At 40.8% G+C, this 24,669-nt stretch overlaps 1 protein-coding gene across 4 annotated transcripts in view; it reads left to right on the top strand.

Annotated features, from left to right (window-relative positions):
• C1H12orf75 (chromosome 1 C12orf75 homolog) overlaps positions 1 to 22,488 on the top strand; it is a 103,477-nt gene extending 80,989 nt beyond the window's left edge. For 3 of the 4 annotated variants that reach the window (XM_074326249.2, XM_074326250.2, XM_088797112.1), the window contains 5 exons: positions 1,019 to 1,043; positions 16,964 to 16,999; positions 17,867 to 17,946; positions 18,755 to 18,784; positions 21,599 to 22,488. In XM_074326249.2, the coding sequence (XP_074182350.2) occupies positions 1,019 to 1,043; positions 16,964 to 16,999; positions 17,867 to 17,946; positions 18,755 to 18,759 (146 nt within the window). In that variant the 3' untranslated portion in view covers positions 18,760 to 18,784; positions 21,599 to 22,488. Of the gene's footprint in view, positions 1 to 1,018; positions 1,044 to 16,963; positions 17,000 to 17,843; positions 17,947 to 18,754; positions 18,785 to 21,598 lie in introns of those variants that run through there. The other variant, XR_012494079.2, reaches the window with a different exon arrangement.
• Positions 22,489 to 24,669: the final 2,181 nt, after the last annotated feature.

Genomic DNA, 24,669 nt, shown 5'->3' with positions numbered 1-24,669 from the left:
GGGCATAGTTCTTACAACTTTGACAATAACTTTTTCTTACTTGCTTACTTTGTAGTACATCTTCCTTTATTTTCACAGCTTTGTGACTTGTGCAGAAGTTATTTTAATTTCCATTGCATAAATATGGAAATTGAGATATTAAGTTAAATGTGACTGTTAATAAAAACAACTTAGCTATTTTTATGTGCCAGACTTTGTGTTGTGTTTACATATTATTTTTTTTATTATTATTTATTTTTTATCTTTACAGTAACCTTTGAGAAAGGGACTCTTAGTACCCTCATTTGATACACGAGGAAAGTGAGGTTTTTAAGAGGTTAAAGCACATTTAATGCCACGTAGATAGTAAAGTTGGAAACAAGTTGTATGACGCTAGATAAGGATATTAGGGGGAGGAAGTGTGGAGATGCGACCTTGTTGTGGGCAGAGAACCTGCAATCAGTGATGGGAATGGGGTCCAAAAGAGAGGGGTTGTTTCTGGCATGTGGGTGGGGAGCAGAAATGAGAGGGTTCAGTAACAAATACAGGCAGATTTTTAATGTATGTAACTCCTTTTGGAGTTAGGCTGGTGTCCTTGACACTTCCCTAATTCATTTAGGATATCACTTCCATTTTGTTTTATGACTTTGCTTTTCTTTGTGACTAGTGCAGAGTGTGACATAACAATGCCACCAGCTTAGAAGTGCGGCTTAGAAAAGAAAATATTTCTCAAATCCATCAGTTTCTTTATGTGTAAAAGGAGGAAATTGAATTAGGTGATCTGTAAAATCCCTTTCAGAACCAACACTCTGTAATTTATAGGAATTGTTAAAAGTGGGCAGAATAAATTCTAAATTTAAGATTTGAATTTTATGATTGTCTTGCCCTCCTTTTTCTTTTTTTGAAATAATCATTTTAAAAAAACATAGTCTCAACTTGTCTCTTCTGGAATATTATTTTAGCTGGGTATTGAATTAAAATTTCTGTTATCAATGCTATCAACTAATGCAAACCTCTCTCTCTCTCTCTTTTTTTTTAGGACCTGCAGGAGCCGCTAAAGATGCGTAAGTCATTAATACTATGATTTTAAACTCTTTCTGAGGAAGGCACTGTTTTTCATGATTATGACCTTTAGCTACATGTATGTATCGCTGAAAAGACGTGGAAATACTTTCTGTACTATGCACGAATCAAGATTATCATTTGGTTTATGACTAAAGTGCTCTTTGAAGAATGGTAGTATTTGTCACTTTTCATTTTAGCCTTTCAGTTGCCCTAGCCCTTTAACTCAGAACTTGATGAAAGGGAAATGTTCGTGTTTCCAACTTCTACAGAGATTTCTTCTAGTTAAAAGCAAGTGACTACTGGAGAATGAAGCTCATACCTCCTGTGACTATGCAGTCAGTGCCTTGCAATTAGCCGGTGGGGAGAGGCTGGAGCTCAGAATTTACCAAGTGCACAGTCAGTCATTTTAAAGTTGATACTTAGATATTTGAATGAATGTATATATGACCATGCAGTGTAGCCAGTCAATACTGAGTTGATCTTTAGACCATAGGACAGTTAATACGGGGGCCTCTCGCTATGAAAGCTTTCTGGGGCTCAGGCACTCAGGCTCCACGAGCCCCTTCTCCGCATCCTCCTACCTCTAATCTAGGTACAGTAAGGACTTTGCAGTAGTTGACTATTTAAGGGTGTTTGTGGTTACTCCATGGGGGGTGGGATCAACTCCTGCCCCACTCTCACCCCAGACTGGTTTGGTGTCAAGATAGATGGTGCCACACACACCCCAAGAGAGTATGGAGATATTTATTACTCACATAATGACGCTTTTGGGAATGAGTAGAGAAGGCACCCAAACCGGTCCATCATCTTAAGTGAAGGAAGGGGTGAGTGACTTTGGTTTTTATTGGGGTTGGGGAGTGGGACTGGTATGAGGGCTCCTGCGTCAGAGGTTGCATAGTTTGATCTTCCCCACCGTCATAAAGAAGGGGTTCCCCAGCTTTCTTATCAGCTTGCACAGATGTGGGGCAAAAGAAGAGCTGTGAGACTTGAAAGCTGTCAGTGGTTATGAATCAAAAATGGAGTCACACATTTTTCTTTTCTTTTTTTTTTTTTGCAAAGGAACTCAGAGAAGATTTCGATGGGGTTGTAAAGCCTTTGGGGAATTAAATGTGCATTTTAAATGGGACTTTCGGTACAAAAGAAGCACTATAGATTGCTTCAAACTCCTGGTTGCGGTGTTTCAGATTATTATGAAAACTAGCCATGATGAGTTCAGCGTCATTACCTTATTCCTAGTGCTGCAGTGTCTTGGTCCCTCTGTTAGCCTCTCCTTTGTTGCCAGATTAGTTTCTGCAAGCATTCTCCTGCTCTTTTAGGACCTTTGCTCAAAAACTTTCAATTAGAGTGGCTGGAGGGCTCAGTTGGTTAGCGTGCGAGCTCTGAACAACAGGGTTGTTGGATTGATTCCCACATGGGCCAGTGAGCTGCACCCTCCACAACTAGATTGAAGGACAATGACTTGGAGCTGATGGGCCCTGGAGAAACACACTGTTCCGCAATACTCCCTGATAAAAAAACAACAACTTTCAATTAGTCTCCATTGTCCACTGGACTGAGTCCAGAATCCTTTGGGAATAGGAAGGCCATTTATGTTTTAGCCTTTAGCTGACCCACTCCACATGAGGTGGAAGGAAACACTGCACCAAGGAGGGAGCAAGGTCAGGGACTGAGAGGTGAGCCTACGTCCTGCTCAGCGGGGTAACTCTCAGGCGCCCGGACTGACTCCTGCTTCCTGTTTTGGTTCCTTGTTTTGTGCCATTCCCTCTGCCACGATTGGCCTTTTCCCCAATTCTGTTTGTAAAAATTTTATCTATTTTTCTGGGTTTACGAGTCTTATTCTTTGGGAGAAAAATTTCCTGGATCTCTCAACTGGATGTAGTGTCTTTCTCTTCTGAACCTTTTACAGCAGTTTGGACCATCTTATGACACATCACATTGGGCTTACATTGTAGTCATGTATCTTCTTGTCTTGTGCCCCTTGGAAATGGAGGGAAGTGAACTGTCTTCCCTATTTCAGTGTCCCCTATAATTATTAGTAGTAACATGCTGTGAACATGGTATTTAATGAATCGGTGTTGAATGCATTCCATCATTTCCCTTCAAGGAGAAGGAAAGGAAAGGAAAATCTGAGGGTAATGCCGCGGTTTCAAACTTGAGCCAAGGGAAGGGACGGCTGATAATCTAGAGGTCAAAAGGGCCAAAGGGAGAAGAGAAGCCATTGGATGGGCTGTGGTGGCCGCTGGTCACCTGGACGGACTGTCGTTTCGGTTGATTAGTGTAAGTAATACCTGAGGCAGAGCGGAAATGAGCGGGGCTCGAGGAAGTGTGCTTGGTCTTTCGTTTAATGTCTGGCAGCAAAGGATGGAAAGATGTTGGTAGCCGAAAGAAGAAGCAAATGTTTAAAGTATACTGCGGGTGCCAAAAAAAGGTATACACATGATTTGTTTTCATCTTTTCTTATCGGTACGTATTGAGTATTACAATTTTAATCCAGTTTTTTCCTTTCTTAAAATGTGTATACATTTTTTTTTTGCACCTTCTGTATATTTCTGTTGTAAAAAATTGCCAAGAAAATTTGGAAAGTATAGAAAAGTGTTTTTTTTTTTCCCCAAAAAGAATCAGCTATTACCCTACCGCCAGACACAACCATCAATATTTTACAGCATTTTCTTCCATTTCTTTCTGATTACTTCTGCCTGATTGTATGTATGGTTTTGCATATTGAAGTCTGTTTCTCTTTTTATTTAATTTTGTGAAGGAGGTAGAGGTGTGTTTATAGGCTAACGGGTAGGAACCAGTAGAGTAAGAAAAGCTAAGGGTGGTTTGGGGAAGGGGTTATCTGTGGTGAGGGGAAAAAAATGACTGATGGAAATAGATCCTAAAACAAGTGACAAGAATGAAAGACTTAGAAGGTTAACCTTAGAAACTTGAGCTAAGGAGGAAGAAGGCATGGGTGAAGAGCTATAGAAATTTAATTACCTTGAGGCAGACTGACATGCAGGGAGTGAGCCTGTTTTTTTCTCTCTCCCTCTGTCTCTTTGCAGTTAAACCACAGTGCAGTAACACGCAGAGCAAAATAGAAGTGAATTCAACGTGATGGCATTTGGCTGCTTTCACAAACCTGTAAAAATCAGCCATGCTTTTTTTTAATTCAAATTTCAGCAAATGATCCTAGCTATTTGGCACACATAGGTTGTGTTGGGATATTTTTGGTTGGAAATGGCAGAGGCCCAGCGTAAACTGGCCTAAACAAACAAACAAAAAGGAATTTATTGGCATGTGTAAGGAGAAAGCTCCAGGGGGTTGGCCTTAGTCACAGCTGGATCCAGGTGATCCAGTGACAGGAAGAAACTCTTTCATCTCTACCTTCCTGTTTTTGGCTCCATTCTTAGGCAGCTTTCCCCAAGTGGTGATAGACAACGGTCAGTTTATATCTTATCAGCTTAATATTTCCTATGGAAAAACGGGCTTCTCTTTTCCTGTGGTTTGATTAAAAGTCCTAGGGCTAAGCTCTCCCTGGCCAGGACATGGCGTCATGTGCCTCTCTCTGAATTAGTCCTTCTGAATGGACCAGGGGAACATGAGCTTTTCATTGGCCAGGCCTAGGTCATGTGTCCACTGTTGGAGCCAATCAGTGCCATTATCTCCACCCGACCATATGGCCAAAAAGTGGGAGAGTGGTAGTTCCCACACCAAAAAAAATCGGGATACTGTTACCAGAATGGGGGGCAATTACACCTGGGCAGGCAGAAACAAACCGTGTTCTCCATGTAGGTCAATTTTCATGTTATTTCAAAAAAATTTCTTTTTGTTTAAAATTGTAAGCAATATTTGTAAGAACATTTTAAGTGTGTTTCAAATAAGGAACAGTATTAAACAAGTTGACTCAAATTTAATAGATCCTAGCCAGTCAATTTAAGCTAGGTAATTCAAATACTTGTTTCACTTAAAACTTGTAAAGTGACATTTCATTAAGCCCCCTTTCTTGACAAAGCAGTTTTATTGTTGCAGAAGGTGGCAACTGTAGAGAAAAAAAGTATCTTGGAATGAGATAATATAAAACATGCTGAAGCTCTGTCTGTTTTTAGAAAAATGAAGTTATGGATTTCTAATCTTGAGTTTCCTTGGAATCCTTTATTAATTTCCTGTGTCTAAAGCACCTGTATGAGCTGAGCCCTTTCTGTTCCTTGCTACAAACCTGAGGTGTCTGATGGACTCATATGTGCTCTATGAAGGTAGCAGACAGGGTGCGGCGGGGTGAGGCAGAAGTAGCATTGTAAAAGCATGCATTTTGGAAGCAGAGAGACCTGCATTTCAACTTCCTGCTATCATTTACTAGCAGTGCGATATTGTGTCCTTAGTGTTCTTATCTTTAAACTTGGGATAATAGTAACTGTGCAGGGCGGCCATCTTCATCATTATCATCGTCATTCTCAGTTAGTAGTTCCTCCTGATTGCGGACTGTGTGCCATATAGAGATTTCTAGCCCTTGAAGTTCACGTGCGCGACCTCATTCCGTACCTGTGACAGTATGATGGAGACCGTAATGCTGTTTCATCTTACAAGTGAGGCGATGAGGCATAGAGCAGTTAAGTAACTGCTGCAGGGCTTTAATGATCATGGGGACTGTAGATTCAGCGTCCTACAATAATGGTCAGCGCTACGCTTTGCTGCCCTTTGGTAAGTGGTATAGAATTATTTGGTGGTTTAAGCGTTGTTGAAAAGATTTGGCAGAGCCTCTGTCATGAATACCTGATGGCAGAATACCCAGTGCATTGGAGGTCTTGCTCTGGTTAGAAATCACACAGTCCTATTGGTTGCCCCTCAATATATGGCTCACTTTTCCACGTAGGATCCCAGGGGAATAGGAGCAGGAAGACAGAGCAGACGGGTGGGTTCATCCTGGGATAGAGATGGAGAGGGGGCGACCAGCTAGTGTTGCTAAAATGCTGGACTGCAAGGCATGTAGGTGTCAGAGAGAGGGAGGAGGGACACTGGTGGGGCTGGTGAAGCGGGAAACCGGGAGGGTGGATGGTGCAGCCGCAAAGCAGCCTTCCTGGGAGTGGGAACTTCGGAAGGAAGAGTTTTTTTCCCTCCCTAGGGAGTGGGATTTTCTACTCTAAAATGTCAGACGTGAAGTAGTTCCAGGAATTAAGCAAGCTCCACTGAGCAGCCATGGGAGTACGTTATTAGAGCAGCAATAAAAGTTGGGATAGAGGAAGTCAGCGAAATGTAAAATAAGAGGCAGACTGGGTGATTTTTGTGGATTTTGAAATTGTTGAAGATGATGATGGTTAAGAAGAAAGCCAACATTTTTAGTGCAATCGGGGCTGTCATAGCAAGGTTCCGACGCCAAAGGGGAGCGTTTCTGAGTGGAAGTGTTACTGGCTCTGTCTGAAAGAGCTCCGTGGGGACGTGGTGTGAGCACGCGGGCTCCTTCTTCTGTGGGAGGCACTGAGTTGTGGGAAAACAAGCTGCGTATGCCCCAGGTTTTGAGAAAAGTGATACCATAAGGGAAAAGCAAGTTTTCTTTAGGGAAGGAGGTGGAGAGGATTCATGACTTCCTTATAGCAACCAATACTTTACAGCCAATGACAAAATAATCCCTAACACCGTGTGCTTCTTAGAAGGAGAGCAGTAGTGGGGTAGGGAAATTGCAACTTACCCCCATAGAAAGAGTAAATGTTCCTTCTGTTCTTCAGTAATACATCCTGGAAGAAAGAAAGGGACCAATATTAGCCAATAGGCTCATCCAAGGAGAGAGATGTAGAGATAGCTGTCCCAAGAAGTTTTGAAATTGTGAAGAAATGAATGAGATTACTCATAGGCCCAAATAGTCTATGCTAAAACATCAGTTCTGTCCAAAATCAGATGCATTATACTTAGGTGTTTGATAGAATTGATCAGAACCACACTAAAAAGCAGGAGCCATCATAAAAACATATTATAAAGAAAATTAAATAATTACTCTTTAACTGGAGAACTGTGGTGTACGTGGAAGTAAACAGTAAATTAATAAACCTATTTGAAAAGATTATCATGAATGATAACGAAAGTTACCATTAGAGCTACATGTAAGCTCTCCAGAGGTTTCCCTATTAAATTTGTGCCGTTTAAAAGTCAGAATAAGTTTGGCTTCTTTAGTGGCACTGCAAACATGGAAAAAGAAAAGACCCCAGGCTGTTTTTCTGCTTCTTAGGTCACTGCTAGTAAGAATAGCTCTATATTTAGAACATTTTTCTTGGTGAATAAGTAAAAAACAAATCTTTTTTTCTTTTTGCCTCATAACTGTGTTTGTTCTGGAAGGTTGGGAAAGTGAGAACTTTGTGAACTTTATGGCAGGCTGTAGCCAGGATGACTTAGGAGAGGCTGATTGGAGTGGCTGCTGCTGTCTAGCTCTTATCGTCTGTATTTGTTCTTGAAAGTACACGTCATGTATCCATGCCTGGGTTCCACCATGTTAGCTTTGAAACCTTTTTTCAGGTCACTTTGGATAGCTATTTTGTGTAACCCCGAAACAAAACAAATGCAGTGATGAAAATATTTTGACTACCATGTATTACTGAGGAAGACAAAAGTAGTGGTTTATACTCGTATTTAGTATAGTAACTCTGGATAAGGTTTCTCTTAATTTAAGTGATAGTTATTGATAAGAGGAAATCATAGTTGTATAAACTGATTGAAAGGTTTACGTGTTCTATCTGGATATTTGGTTTGAAATAGGCATGGACAGAATACAATGAAAAATAGGACAGGAAAAGGAAAGCCATCCTGCTCCAAAGAACCACCAGAGACATGTGGCTCGTTTTGAGACAGCCCACGTTTCAGAACCTCGACTTAAGAAGTCAAGCTTGTTTATGGTTAGAGAGAAGTTGGGTCTCTTTGGTTCATTTAGGGAAGGTCTACAAAGCTAGTATGAAGCAGACAGGTGTGATTACCTTGAGAATCTGCATCAGTGTAGCTGTTCAATCTGGAAAGGGTAAGAGTCCCATGCTTGACACTAGCAAGTTCACAGGAAGTAAGCTGGAGGTGTTTGCTGGGCACTCTGAGATAGAAGAAAGCAGTTCTGAAATCTGAAGTTATCTAACTGTAAGCTTAGTTGTGGTTGCCCACGGTTGGTTTTTTTATTTGCTTCTTTGCTTTCTTTTTCTGACATGCCTGTGGGTGGGCCAAGTGTTGGGACAACTTTGGTAAGACAGGTATCACTCAACAGTATACTGCTCTGCAACGGTGTGTCATTTGAAAACTATCAACCGAGGATTTATCTTTTTCACAATCCCCAAAGTAGGGGAAATAGGAGTGCCTGGTGGTCTCACCTCAGTAACACCTGTCTGTGCAAACATTCTGGCTGATGCGGTGACCGAGAATTTGAGTCAGAGCCTGAGCGTGTGATCTCCCTGGAGGGGAGTATGATGGCTTTGAACTTGGCTTTGAACTTGAGGGTGGCTTTGAACTTGACACATTCTTTCTCCTTGAACACCTGGAGTTTTTATAAAACAAGCTAAATCTTTGCTATCAAAATGAGACCCAATTTTAGTTAATAAAACAAGCTAAATCTTTGCTATCAAAATGAGACCCAATTTTAGTTAAATGTCCAGTGTATTTTTTAAACCTGGTCCATACTTCTTAACACATGTTCCACAATTCTTAGGAAATGTTCTGATTTACAAGGTTTTCTGCATAAGATTGGACGTGAGCTTGTGATTAAAATGTCACTGCACTGTTCCATTATTTTTCAAATATCACATCACTTTCCACCACGTTTCAGATGATATATATGGTCAGAAATAAAACACCATCTTGATATCAGAGAAAGCAATTTGCCACTAGGCTTTCAGGCAAGCTCCCTCTGGAAAAAACAAGTTTATCACACAAGCTTACTCTGTTGAGTAGTGGCTCACACGTAACTAGAAAATGGAACAACTACTCATTAAAATTAATGTAAGTCCTTTAGTACTACTTTGTTCCTTTGCTCTCTGGACTGAGATGTAAGAAGATGTAAGAAGATGTAAGTCTTCCTTCTACGATTGCTCCTGGGCACAATTGTGAAATGGACGACCCTGACACCCAAATCCCAGCCTTCGTTCTGGCCACTCACCTGGGCGCTTCCCCTTTTCTCTCTCATGTGCTTCTCCCGTCATTGTACATGTAAGTGATAATAGAGAACTTGAATTTGTAACTTTAGCCAATAGGCACAATTAAACTATATTTAAATCTTGGCCTTCCCAGATCCTTAAAATGTTTCAACTAGGTAGTTGCTTACACCAGTGAATTTGAAAAAGCCAGCCTGCCTGCCTCTTTCCACCTCCCCTGACCCTCTAGTCTTTCCTTAGTTGGTAGGTCAGAAGTCGTGGTGCGCCATCACTTTCTTGTCTTGTTGTCCTTGGTGGTGTTATGAGGGCATTAGAACTGGGTTGTAATAAATGGAGGAACTTTCTCTGTTCGCTCTTTTAGATTCAGTTCCATACTGCAGGGACAATTTTGTGGCTGTTTAGTCCCTGGTTAGATTAGAGACAGCTGTTGTAGCCCCTTCTATCTCCCATTGCCCCTCTCAAGAGCACTAGCGTGACCTAAAGTAGAACTGACGTGCAGCGAATGATGAAGAGCTGACTTTCTCTTTTCGTCTTTGCCAGCCAGAAACTTTCTGTTTTCCTGGCAGTGCCTGTGGGAAAAGGGTGTGCCAGTTGGGTGGGAGGCATGGAATTGGGTCCCCTCACCTGGAGCAGTTGCCTTCTTAGGGGTTGCTTGTCCTCCTTAAGACTTACTCCAGTCACCCTTGATTGCTGGTAGACCCACAAATAGAGTCAGATCTCAGTGTGCCCCAAAGGGACAGGCACACAGCCTGACCTGGGAGAAAAGCTTAAACTGCAAAATAATTGCAGGATTTTGTAGTTTATATTATCAGAAGCCTAGGGGATGTGTGCGGGAATGGATTGTAAGGATGTGAGAGACACCAAAGAGGAAGGGCTGTATACTGAATCAGATGAATTTCTTGTTATATTTAACAGAGGTTCTAAATTTCATAATTTAGGTGCATGGCTGGGACTCTAACAGTTTAAGTAAGTTGGTTGATGAAACAAAATGAGCTTACACTCTTAATGAGAGGAGGAATATGCCAGAACTTCCCAGGTATAATGCAGAAGAAGGACTCCAAAGGCTTAAGGAGATAGGAATATCAGTGTGAACTTCTCATGTGTGACCTACTCCCCATCACAGAGGGTCCCCCTTCATTAAGGCATTAAGAAAGGTGAGAAACACTGAGTGAAGGAAATACCCCCAGAAGTCTAAGGTCGCTGTCCTCTGTGAGACGGCTATGACAGGGAGAAGCTGTCCCTGTGATGGGCTCTTATTTCCTTGGGCATGATAGAGCCTAGAGGAGCAGAGGCCAAGTAGTGGTAGAACTTAACCACCTGAGACAAGATGGGCACATTTCCCGTAATGGACAGTAGAGATGAAGAGGCAATTAAAATACGTTGCCCTGAAAGGATCTTTGATGATAGTTGATCATAAATTAGAAGGACGGCCTTTTACAGGTTAATTTTCTCCCTCCGTGTATTTCTCTAAGAGGAAGACTCCTGGTCTGTGAGATAGGAACCTGATTTGAGTTACCACAATGGAAAAGCACAGCCTCTCAACTCAGTTTTCAGACCCAATTCAGTCTCAGGGCCCCTTGATTGAAGGGGAGGCCATGTTCCCTGAGGAACATTCAGTACTGCCACATGCGGGTACTATGTACATTCTTCCATGTCGTCCCCAAAGGGACTTGTATCTGTTTACTAGAGCAGCTGTGTCCTGAGCAAAAGGAAGCACCAAGCCCCTTTAGAGATTTCTAGACACTGGCTCTGAGTTGATGTTAATACCTGAGGACCCAAAATGCCACTGTGGTCCACCAGTCCATGAGTGGGTTTATGGTAGTTAGGTAAAAAATGGAATTTTGGCTAATTTTCAAATTCTAGTGGGTCCAGTGGTCTGTAGACCCCCGTTCTGGTGATTTCCTTAGTTCTTGAATTCATAATTGGAATAGACACATTTAGCAACTGGCAGAATCTTCTCGTTAGCCCTCTGACCTAGGGCTCTCATGGTAGAAAGGCCAAGTGGAAGCCCATGGAGTCTCCCTTCCTCCCAGAATAATAAACAGGAATACTGCATCTCTGGGGGGGTTGTAGAGATTCGTGCTCCCACGAAAGACTTAAAAATTAAGGCGTGGAGATACCTCTCACGTTCTCATTTAATTTGCTTTTTGGCCTGTGCAGAAGGCAGATTTATTTTAGTGAGTAACTTTGGGTTATTGTGCACCTCAGGAAGAGGGGATGCCAATGTCAGCTGCTCTTCAAGATGCGGTATCTTCACGGAAAACAAGGAACATAGCTCCTAGCTCCTGGTAGGCAGCCTTGGGTCTGGCCAGTACTTGGTCCCTGTGCCGTTTTGCAGGGATCACCAGAAGCAGTTTGCTGTCCCCGGCACGGCCAACAGATCCCATCCCATCACAGCCTTGCCTCGGTGTTAGACTGGTCCTCTGCTTTCTCCCGTCTTCTACTCTGCAGTATCTGGACCTTATTGATAGCCCCTGACACGTTACACTGGGCCAGTGTATTGATGACATTGTAGTCATTGGACCTGATGAAGGTAAACAAGATGCTTTGGTAAGACATGTTCAATGGATGAGCTAAACCCCATTCTTGCCACCAAGTAATGTATCTGTAAGTGTCCAGTCAGGGTAAGGAAACCACATTACCTATTTTAGCAGAGAATTTGCTGTCAGGAATTGGTTAGGCAGGCCTTGGAAGATGGAGTATGTAAGAAACGAAGACTGAGATGAACAGAAATAGGAATAGCAGGAAGTGGCCACCACTCCTGGGGATGGAATGCCAGAGGAAAGAGGTTGGGGCTATCAAAATCTAGGAGCTGGAGGAAGAGGGGTTCTACGGGGCCGAGACCCAGCTTCTGAGGAGAGACTGTTGCCTGGCAGCTGCTGGTATCTCAAGGTCTTAGAGGAGAGGGCACTGTCAGGCTGGAGCTGTCACGTCTGACTTTTGTAATCCACTTGTGATCACAGCTGCAGGCCACACAATAGCCACTGCCCCCCACCCCTTACGCTGTAGTGACCAGAAAAGGGGAGTAATGGGGCCTGTTCTGGACACTGGAACAAGCCGCTGGGGGTGATGCTGACAGGAGCAGCACCCTAAGCTGGAAGGAGTACCCCTTTTTCCTCCTTTTGCATTTTCTCTCTCTCTCTAGCATCCCCTTGGTAAAACCAACAGGAAGCCAGGTGGCAAAGGAGAAGGTGGTTTTCAGAGTCCTACCCCCAACCTCACAGAGTATGGGGGTGAAGGGGTTGGTGGGGAGACAGTGGCTTGATGCCCGGCACACGTCCTCTAGCAAGAGTGGCTTGGTCTTGATGTGCCACGTAGTTGTTCCAGATCACCTTTGACCCCTCGATCCCTCATTGCCCCAGCCTTTGGCTCCATGGGGGTGACATTGGGGCAGGGCAGGCAAGCGGGGAGGGAAACTGGAAAAGTTACCTTCCACTTTTTGTTTTTAGGTGGTTTGGTTTATGGGACCCCGTCCCTTACCTCATAACTTTGCATTTTCAGTTCTCTTGGTAGAAGCCTTAATCTCAAGGTGTCTTCCCCCTTTATGGTAGATTAAGGGGTGCTCTTTTTGTCCCCGAGTCTCTTCTCTCACATTTCCCATTTTTCAGAGGCTCTGCTTGCTGGTGTCTGGGCCTTGACTCCTGAACTCTGTTTGAGAGCTCTTATTTGGAAGTGCGTTACGTCTGGGAGATTCATCCTGGCTGATGTCTGCCCGCTGCTCCTTATCTGAGGGAGCAAGATTATGGGCGGGCTGAGTCTGTAGAGATTCTGGGGCCAGTGAGCCCCTGGGGCGGGTTATCAAGTGCAGCAGAGCGGTTTGGCCTCTTTTCCAATTCATCTCCTGTGAGTTGGCCTCGTTTCCATGTTATCTTTTCCAGCAGGACTAATTCAATCATCAGGCTCCCTTCTCTGAGGAAAGTTCAAGGATGAAGTCACCGCATTCTTTGTCCTAACCCATCTGCCTCAGCACCGGCAGAAAGTAGGGCAGTGAAGCCTGTTTCTGAGGACCTTCTAAACTCTGTCCGCGGCTACTGTTCTCAGAAAGCTGGGGGGAAGGTGTGGCTTTGTGCTCTGCGCTCCTTCCTCATTTCCTTTACTGGTTTTTACCCATTTTGTAATCCATCAGCCATCACAGCTGCAGGCCACACGTTGGCCACTGTTCTCCCGCTTAAGCTGTAATGACCAGAAAAGAAAAAGAATCAAGTCCTCAGTGAAACACAGAGTGGTTCATCCAAGAGCTCCATCAGGGGGGTGGGGAGGTTGTGGCCTGAGCGCGCATCTCAGTTTGAAGTTCTGGATCTGAGAGGTTGAAGGAGGACCACAGACCATTTCCCTGACTTCAGAAGCTGAACGGACACCTGCCTGTGCCTACAATGAGGCTACACGGGCTGACCAAAACGTGACACTTATTTGCCTCTGATTCAAATGACCTAAGCTCCCCATGGGAATCTTGGTTATCCCATGTACATCCGAAACTCCCTTTGGCACTTGTCTAAGAGAATATCAGCAAATGAATTATTAAGGCAGGTTGATGACAAAATCTTTCAAACTATGTTCTGTGAGGATAAACAAAGTGCAGTGATTCCTGAAAATGGTGTTCCAATGGGGCAGCCCCGATGTTCAGACACCCAAGGCATTCATTATTCAACACTTGAGACTCGCCCCAAGGTTAGACTCCCCAAAACTTAAGCTTCTTACTAAGTTGCTCAGTGGTACGATAAATTGAACACCCCAGTTTTGAACTGCCCCAAGATAATACCCACTTCTCTTAGTATCAACACGAAATGACCTTTCGGGGAGGTTAGTCTCCCACAGCAGAAGATGGATTTTTTAGATTCTCATCTGGAGCAAGTAGTAACCATGAGGCAGTTCCACCAGCATTTCAGGGCATTGGCTTACCATCTCCAGCCTGCCTTTTACCGGGAAGCTACTTTGCTGCTTGATGAATCGTTTCTTCTTCTTCTACAGCCTGTGCAGCTGGGGCAGGACCGTGTCACCCGGCTGCTAGGATGCTGTCCTCTTAGACACGGGAGGGCAGCATTTAGTCCTCAGGCAGCTAAACACAATGGCTCGGACCTATTTGTCCACAAGGAGAGACCAACTACCATCTTCTGACTGAATCTCAGTCTGGACCTGGTTTTCCAGATGAATAGATTCTAACAGGACTTCTGATTAGGACCACTTTGGTACTTGGGTGAAAATGAGTTACGTAGCAATTCCACAAGTTCTACAAAGATCGATTGTACCTGGCAGCTATTAGAGGTTTCTTTTAATGCTAATGAAACATTGACTAGCACTCTTCTACCATCTTGGTTTCCTCTCTCCTTAAGTGGGATGATATAAATTGGAGAGTCCAGCCTGGGAGATGGGGGTGCTTTTCTGATTCAAATGAGCATGGGCTCCCGGTTTATGAAGCAGGAGTAGGAATCACACAAACGTGGATTTGAGTTCTGGCTCTGTTACCTGGCTGTGCAACCTTGGTCATGCTGCTCAACCGTTAACAGCCTCAGTTTTGCATGGTTAAAATGTGGCAAATACCTCTCTTGCAGGACTATGATGAGGAAATAATGTAAGAGCACCAGCAAAGTACCAGCTGCAGTCACACAAATGGGTTGTGAGACAGGGGTGATGCTCAAAGGATTTGAGTGATGTGGAGGCAGCCCCCCCTTTAGGGAAAGCCGTCATGTTGGTTTGTCACTGGCAATGATTTTTCCATCTTCCTGTTTGAGTGGTGGAGTGGTGAGTTAGAATATGGAGCATGGCTTTGGTGTCAGATGGGGTTTAAATGTTGGTCTTGCATCTTTATTAATTACATGGTTCTCTGAACCTATTTCCTCAGGTCTAAACTCTCAGAGCTGTAGTGAGGAATAGCACTGATGCGTGTGAAGTAGCCTGTCCTTATCTGACACACAGGAGGGACTCGCTGATGATGCCATTTTTACCCATGTGGTCTTTGTTCTCCAATCTTCATAGTGTAGAATAACTGTTTGTGGAAGGAATGGGTGAAACAGCAATCTCAGACATGGAGCATAGATTCAAAGGCAGGCATTATATACATTATTTGAAGGTTTGAAAGAATAGACATAAATTTTAATAAATGGTATTTTTAAAAAACATTTTGTATTATATCTGAAACTTAATTTATTGTCCAATAAATATGGCAGTTACATTGTCATTTCCTGCCAGTTCGATGTGTTGATTAATTTTGTAATGGAGAACACAGACCAGGTTTAAGAATATTGAATAATTTATAAGTGATAATAGATTAAAAATCATTTACTACTTTCTTATATTTGGGGAAGTGAAATGTATTTTAAAACCTTGACTATATCTAAGCAGAATTAGGCAAAAGGGGAAAAATTAAAATAAACAGATATGTAATTGGCTATGAAAAGAATAGGCATGGCAGAAAACATGAGACAACGTATATGTCTTAATCTACCGGTTATATATAGCTTCAAAAACAATTTCATGATAACATTAGTCACTCAGGACCAAAGTAGACAGTTCTAATAATCTTGAAAGAGTTTGTCACCATCATTTTCCTATTAGCTGTACTAACGGGTTATAAATCCATTTTAATTACAAGTAGTAAACAACACTGTGTTATACCACTTCAGTAAGCATGGCACCATTTCTAATACAGTATGACTTTGACACCTTTGAATTAAAAAATGATCCAATTTTAGCAAGGGAGAACTGAAGTTGATAATTACCTGGTGAGTTTAGGTTATGTGCTCAATTTGAATCAATGAGACATCAAGGTGGACTTTGCACTCTGTTGGAGTATTAGCTGTGGGCCTGGCCAGTGTTCAAAAGATAATTGTCCCTTTTATACTCCCCTCCTTTATAGACTTGGGACTTGCTGGCTGCTGCAATGAAGCAAAATCTCACGTACATATACATTTGAAATATTTACAACTTGTAAATGGGTGAAACCACAATTATTCCCTAAAATTAGAAAGTTTGGTGAAGTGGTTTGGATGTTTTCAGTTTGCTTCCTTCTTAACTAAAGCCCCTTAGAATTACATGTTGAGTTCAGCCAGATACATTGGATCTTGTTCAGATGCAAATTTTCTTTCTTTTATTTTCCTTCAGAAAAGTAACTTACGTATGTATGCTAGTTAGTGCTTCAAGGAAAACCTCCTGATCCGCTCAGAAATGTGCCAAAGAATTCTGGGAGGATATGGATTCCTCTTACGCAAGGAAAGAGTCCGTGCATTTTAAAGTAGTGATTCCCTCTGCAAACGTCCCTTTAAACATTTCCTCCTTCTCTTTGCAGTGGATCATGTATAAAATGGCTGCAGTTTTTTTTTTAATAAAAAAAAAAAATCTAATTGACAGGAACCTGAAATGGTGCCATTGAACTGGCATGCGGAACACGACATCATAGTGTGTCAGTACTGGAGGGGCCCTTTGGACTCATCTGATCGACCCCCCTTTTTCAGAGATGAGATACAGGCAGGCGGCTTGCCCACCGCCCATCTGTCACAGAGGGAGTGGGTGGCACAGCCAAAACAAGAACCCAGTCTTCCCGGTGCCGCATTTATGGGCTCTTTCCAATTTCGGCTGCCTCAGTTTTTCGTTTTGTTTGGCATTTGGGCTTTTTGGCATTTGCTGGGTCTGCACATTTTGGTACGTAGAAAATTAACAATTTTTAGCGTGTGAATGATTGAGGTGGAGACAGAATACTGTGTTACAGAAATACTAGATGGAAGAAGTTGAAATAAATAGACTTGAACTCAGAGTCCCTTTTCTCACAACCAAACATGAAGTCTCTGACTATATAACCAAATGGCTAATAGCAAATGTTTTTGATTTTTTAGAACAGAAGAATCGATAATAGAAGATGATAAGAGGAGGTACGTTTGGTATTAAAGCTGGCTTTCATTTGGATAGTTTTGGCCACACCTCATAGATTTAATTTAACATAGATTAATTTAACTCGCAAATGTAATTGGACACTGTAGCACACTACTAGCAATATGGATTCCATCAGAAAAACATTTGGCACGGCGTATGTGATCTGTAAAAGAACTTTCCCAGGATTTATTATCTTTCCTTCTTTCAAGCAAGTTTGGTTTTTGTCCTGTGCATGTGGCCTGTAGTAGTTTCTATCCTGTGGCCTTTCAATGTGCTGTTCTCCCTAACTGGATGACTTCCCTGCGTTCTCTCAGCCTTCTCCGTCCTCCCACTCCTCCTCCTCTGGTTAGCTGCACCTACTCTCAGCATTCCTTAGCGCGCGCGCGCTCTCTCTCTCTCTCTCTCTCTCTCTCTGTCTCTCTCTCTCTCTCTCTCCCCCCATCTCCTAATTTTATGTTTGTATCTACTTACAGATTAAATGTTTTTGTGTGTCCATAGCATTGAATACCACTTTGGTCACTCTGAATGCTGAATAAATGTTACTTGTCACTCCACTGATATTTATCACTATACTAAATTATAACATCCCAATTTCTTTTCCTTCTCATTATAAGTAAAATATCTAAAAATTCTACTAGCTCAACACAGCTATCTTTTTTTACATGTAGCTTCTTTTTAACAGAAAAAAAAACAAACCAATTATGTTTCCAAGGGTGATACTATTCTGAATTCTACTTTGGAAAAGTCATGAGTTATTTTAATAATTCTGTAAGTGTTTGAAGTAGTCCACGCTGTCACTTTCTGCAAATAATAGTACCACTTAAATTGGTCTGATTTTTCTAGTATATCTCCTTCTTTTCATTAAGAAACTACGGAGGAGTGTATGTTGGTCTCCCATCTGAAGCTGCCAATATGGTATCCAGTCAAACAAAGACTGTTCGAAAAAGTAAGTAAAGTCATGTGATATTTATTTTCTCTAAATATTTATTTTATATTTTGTGAAAAAATATAATTTATATTTCAGCTTGCTTGACTCAACCTACATATTACTGAATGGCAGTAAACCATATATATAAGAACCACATATCTGTTCATTGTAATCATTTACTGAAATTGCCAACCATATGATAAAAGTCATTCCAGAGCAAACGTTAGCTTCCATTTGTGATTATGCTCCATGGGTGTTTTTAATTTCTTGTTAATTTCAGTGGTGATCAGTGTGAAAATGAAAGCTAATGTTTTAGTTAGTGTATGGAGTTTTTGCAGAACATAAAGGTAAATTCTTGTAGTACATTATAAAAATGACTAACTGATAATCACTGGTGATTAGAGGAAAAATAACTGTCTATTGTATAATTAAATGTAGTGAGGCTCCTTTTTCTGAATTTTAATAGTAATTGTGGGGTGAAGGAAGTCCTTTTGGTAATAGGCATGACTGTAGCTTTGTAGTAGCTTCTTGCTTAAGTGAATTTTTAAGTGAGGCTTGTGATAAAGAATGCTGGTTTATTAAGTGCTGTACACTTGTCTCATGTATAGTTTTAAAGGACTATTGATATGTTTCATTTGCACACAAGGCTGTATATTACATTAACATACTTTAGTTATTTATTCCTCATTGCTATTTCTCTACTTTATGATTTAGACTAGCAAATACATATATGTAACCACTATTTGTAGTTTTATAGGAAACTACAATATGTTCTTTATAATCTGAACGTTTTTAAAAATTAACTTTTCTTAATTTTCTCTTTAAGATTAGAAGAAAATATGACAGTAATCAAGAGGTACTGTATATTTTTCTAAATAATTGTATATATTTAGCCTTGATGATGAATGAACTGTAGATATTATTGCTATGTATTTGTAAGAAATCTTGGACTTTAAGATTAGGAAGTGGTCTCAGCTTGTGGTTAAATCAATGGAACCGAACATTTTTTCTTGTAAAGAGGTCTTTAACGATTAGATCAATTTTCTTTGTATTTTTTTTAAAAATGTATTTTCTTTCAAATGAAGCTTAATTCATTTAATAAGAACAAGGCAAGTTTTTACCAGAAACACTGAGGTTTTACTCTTTATTGACAAACACTTGGAAGGGCTGGAACCTTGGCAATGAGAGGGAGAGACTAGAAGAGGCTGAGGCTGGGAATTAGATTAAGATCAACATTAAGTGTGTGACAATAGACAGAGGCTAGTTAGTATACAGAGAAGCGGTGTATTAGTACCAAAACTCCAGTAGACGTGGGCAGCCAGCAGTGTACAGAGATGCAGTTATGTAGGAAGGAATAGTAAAGTCATAGGCCACGTTTACTGGTTGGGTATCGTAAATCACGTTCAATAGGGATGGAAGAAACTTGTCTAAAAGATGAAGCACTGTGGACCTGGGATCCTGCTGAAGAGCCTGGAGTTAGAATTATAATAAGATGAACAAGAACAAGGACAGGAGAAAATAGCTTTCATTTATTAACTACCCTCTGTGGACCAGTCTCTAAAAGACACCCAAGCAGCCTTTCCATAGTGGCAGTCTCGGTTCACCTGGTCCAACAACGCATTTGATGATTGGCTCCCCACGGTCTTTCAGTCTTGCTGAGTGACTCCCGGTTTCCTGTGAACCTTCAGTGATCAGGAATGCTCTGTCTCCTGAGATTCCTGAGAGAGCCCATTCTCTTTTGGCATCCCAACAGCCTTTGATTTGAATTCAGTCTCTTTCACTTACTAGCTGGGCAAGTTACTTCCCCTTTGTAGCCTCCATTTTGTAATCTGTAAAATGGAGCTAAGGCTTAGCTTGAAGGGTTGTTGTTAGGATCAAATATGAAATGCATGGTAGCTTCTGCGATCATTATCATCACCACCATCACTATCAGCATCATCATTATATTATTCTTTTGAGTAACCAGCATCCAGCCATTGGCAGATGCAGACAAGACCGATTTGATATTGAACCAACTTCTTGCTGAGGGACAGTACTAGAGTTGGTGTTTGGGAGGGGAGAGCTCACAGAATAAGCTCACAGGTGGGAGACACATCAGCTTTCCCACCGGGGGTGGGGACACAGAAGCTGTAACCAGTTTCTTCCTGACAAGAACTATCACAATCTTGGGTGGCTACTTCTGCGAAGACTTTCTCATCAAGGCAACAGCGTCATGGAGCTTTAGTCACTAGTGCCCGTGAGCACATCAGGGTTTTGAGTTTCTCTTTAGGAATTTGCTTGAGATTTTCTATATTTTTATATTTTTCCAATATTTTTAATGGAGTTGTAACACTCCACGTAGATTTCTAAGTTCCCCGCCAGTTTTGCCCTGTGCAGTAGAACTTTCATTATTTTCATCAAATAGAAGAGATGATATAGTTGAAGGAAAGCATACGTTACTGTTCACCCTCCTGAAAACAGGGTGTATTTCAAAAACCATGGGAATGGAGTGGGAAAAGGTACCATTTGGGTAAGAATCAGGGGACTCAGTAGCTCAATTAACACAGGACCTTAGTTGAATCCCATACCTTCTCCAAGCTTCTCTCAGTTTTAGTTTTTTCATCGGAGACAAGATGGTTACTAAATTTTGTGTGTGAATCTAACATTCTCTGATAATAGTTTGGCATTATTGCTGTTAAGCCAGCCCATATAACTTTTTGCTGATCATGGCCATGAATATATATTATTTTATTGCCATCCTTCTCTCTTCTCAGTTTTCCCTATTTCTACACGATCAGTATGATCCTGATTTTTCTTTTGCCTCCTTTGAATTACCTGAAAAGTTTTCTAAGTTGAAGCGCTGTCCGTTTTTCGTAGTTTCTAAACATCCACTTACGTGTAATATGTCTGAACTTATGGCTTTCGTGGCTTAATTTTTGGGGCAGAAACCCTGATAAGACTATCCTTTGGAGAGGAAGACATTTTATGGAAAGGATTGGAGACTTTTTTTTTGACCTAACATGTAAAATCTCTTTTGAAATAAAACCACTGAACTCACTCAATAACCAAAGTCCAAAGTTGACTTGGTTACTTTTTGAAATGATTTGAGGAATTATTTCAGAATCTTCTAAAATTACTTATATCATGATACAAATGGGTAGTTTCTTCTACGGATGATTCACGGGTGAAAGTTACACCCATTTAGATGTGTGGAGTGCTGCCAGCACAGAGGAGCTTAAATGATGTGTCTCGGATGCCAGTGGATGGGCTAGCTACGTCAGAACCTCCCCGCTCCTGGGGGAGCTTCACGTAATGTGGATGGCTAGGCCCCTCCCAGGAGGGTCTGCCCAAGTAGGGAAGTTATGGGATTGTGGCCGAGCTGTCTGCACCTTTAATCTAGGTGACATTGGCATGCAGCTAGGTTTGGGCATTATCATGTTGTATTTTCATTGTAAGTTTGTAAGTCTCTTTCTCCACTCGACTTTGTCCCTTTATATAAGTATCATCAGTGGTTAGTACTGTGCTGACTACGTATTAAGTCTCAAATAAATATTAAGAGAATGCTGAATGTGTGTTTTAAAAAGAAAATCAGCAAATAATTGATAGGCTTAAAGCTGATATATATTTTTTGAAGTTGTACCTTTTCAAACTTGCTAACTCTTTTCCCTTTTTCTGTTTGTTGTCTTCATAGCTTGCTCATCAGGATTTAGAAGGAAATTCGCCCCATGGGATGTTGTAAAGTGCACAGACGTTTCCAAGGGAATTCTAAACAGTTACCTACCGTCCTACCCCAAATTCTTAAGTCTACAGTTAAAACAATGGGTGCATGTTGAATGGTGTGGTACCAGGAAGGATTTGGTTACCTAGTACACTCGTATATGGAGCTTGCTGTGGTCCACCTATGAGAGACACGCTAACAAACCGTTGTTGCCCTTCCAGCCTGTTCTCCTCCAGCACCATTTTCAACCTGGCCGTTCAACACAGTTCAAGAAGATCATGTCTTTTCACTGATACTTTTTTGATAGTTTTTATATAACAAAATCCTTATTCTATTTATAACTTAAGATGATAAGGCACTATAAATGATTTACCTAAAGTAATATATTTGTGTTATCTTTCACTATTTCTACTTCACTTTAATTTTTACCTGTAAAATTGTTAAATTGATTCTTACTGTTCTCTCTTTCGGTTTTTTACGATATGGGTTTCAGCTTTATTTAAATGTCAGAGAATTTCCTTTATTGGGAACAATGTACAACATTGCAATATTTAAAAAGAATTCACTGAAATTTGCATGCCGTCTATACGTTTTGATTAACTTCCCATTTTCTTTAGTCAAAGGCTATGTAACTACAAATATGTCATAGCCGTTGAGTTTCCCATTCTGCCTTTGAGCGATCACAGCATCTCATCATGTTAATTCCATACTGTTTTTAAGGATTTGTGACTGATGGTTAGTGGGATATTTGGAAAGTTCTTACTTTGATAATGATCACCCACGTGTATCTACTTAGTATTGCAATGTAAATTATTCAGTTTACCAGTGTATTTCAACAATTAAACTATTTTTATCCCTCTTTACCTGGATTTCTTAATAATTTTTCAAAAGAACACTTTGAAGGAAGTCACACATGGCATTGTGATGTGTGGATACAATATATCAGTATGTAAAGATCATAACGTATAAATAGATTGCCATGAAAAAACAAAATTTTTCATAAGAAAAGCATCATCTTACATATTTAGTCCATATGACAACCATAGGGACATCACATTGATAAAGAAAAAAAAAGTATCGATGGTAAGAATCACTAAGAAATGATCTTGATACACGTATTCCTGTCCTATTTCCATAATGGTATGTAGACGGGCTATTAGCAGTTTATCACAGAAGGATAACAGAGTCATTTTCTGAATACTTTAAATTTTGCAGTAATTTTAAATTTATGGACCTGTGTAAAAGTAGTATAGAAAGTTCCTGTATGCCCTTACCCCAGCGTCCCCCTGATGTTAACATATTACACATAGTACATTTGTCAAAATTAAGAAATTGAACATTAATATAATGCTATAAACTACAGCCTTTAATTATATTCTATTAGTTTTTCCATTAAAATGTCCCTTTTTTCTTGTCCAGGATATAATCCGAGATTCCATTGCATTCCTTTACAGTTGGTCATCCTGTCTCCTTAGTCTCCTCTTCCTGGCATTTTCTCAGTCTTTCCATGTTTCTCATGACCTCGACACTTTCGAAACATACTGCTTGATATTTTGTAGTATTTCCCTCAATTTGAATTTGTCTGATGTTTTCTTAAGGTGAGACTGGGAAGAATGCCATAGAGGTGATGTGGCCCCTGTCATCACATCATGTAATAGCTCATGATTTCAGCGTGACTTTTACTGGTGATATTAACTGGGATCCCTGGCTGGGGGGTGTCTGTCTGGTTTCTCCCCTGTGAGGTTTCCAGTTTTTCTTTTCCATCTTCTGTTCCTTATAAGTGGGTCAGTAAGTTTAGACCCAAAGGAGAGGAGAATTAAGGTCCACCTCCTGCAGAAAAGAGTATCAAAGAATTTCTGGGTATTTGTTAAAAGCCCCAGTAACTAATAAGTATTTGGGGGGAGATACTTTGAGAGTCTGCAAACGTCCTGGTTCTCGTTAAAGATTTGCCCACCAATTTTAGCATTCATCCTCCGACGTTGCCTCCAGCATTTGTTACTGAGATGTTCCACAGGTGGTTTTCTACCTCCCTCGTCCCTTCACACGTATTGCTTAGAATTTCCCTTAAGGAATATTTGTCCCTTTCCCCCATTTGCTTCTTTATTCAATCATTTATTTATGTCTGAATAGATAGTCATTTTGTTCTTTACATTATAATCCAATACTATCAGTATTTTATTGCTCAAATTGTTCAAGTTCTGACCATTGGCAATTTTTTCTGTTTGGTTCTTGAAAAACCCCATGATGGTTTTATCCCCCTTAGGTTGACTTTTAATAGCACACAGGCCTATACAGTAAAAACCCAATTCAAAAGTAAGTTGAAACACATTCCTAAAAAGTCATCAAATTTCATTATAAATGAATAGTGTTTTCCATATTATGACAAGTCTTAACATTTTCCTTCAACTAGACATTTAAATTTACAACCCAGTGATTCTTACATGTTAATGATACTTGCCACCCACTTACCTATGTTTTCAGGCTAATGATTATAATCTTTATTAAGTACTGTAAGAATCTTGAGTGACAGACTTAGAGAAGAATAACTATTAACATTAAGACCTTTCAAAAGAAAAGTGAGAGATTGGTGAAGGCTTAGAAATGCCTGAAATTTAAGAGATTTTTTTTTTTTTTCCAAACTATATATTTTGTTTTCTTGTAAAAATTACCAGGAATATATTGTGGAGAGATGAATTTCTGAGACTTTTTGATGAATGCAATTGTATTAGAAAAGGTTTCCTTAAGAAGCCTATGCTAGGAGACATTTATTCTTAGACTTAGTTAAAGAAGACTGCTAGAGTGTAGTTTTTGGAAGAACTGTTTGAATATCTAGAATGTAGAAATCTGGTTTTGGCAAATATGTACAACCAACTTCTGGGATTTTAAAATTGACGACTGGCTGGCCCAATGAACTGAGTTTTTTCAGAAGTGATCTGAAGTAGGTTCTGGGGAGAGAGGTGGGATGATAGAAGGTGCTAAGTTAATACAATGGGGAGGTTGTCTCTGGGTTTTTGAGTTGGTAAGAGCTTCATGAGGAAGAGAAA

This window comes from Rhinolophus sinicus, chromosome 1 (genome assembly GCF_057876585.1).
Source record: "Rhinolophus sinicus isolate RSI-liver-muscle chromosome 1, RSI-T2T, whole genome shotgun sequence".
NCBI classification, from domain to species: Eukaryota; Metazoa; Chordata; class Mammalia; order Chiroptera; family Rhinolophidae; genus Rhinolophus; species Rhinolophus sinicus.
This window is presented reverse-complemented; position numbering and strand designations above follow the sequence as displayed.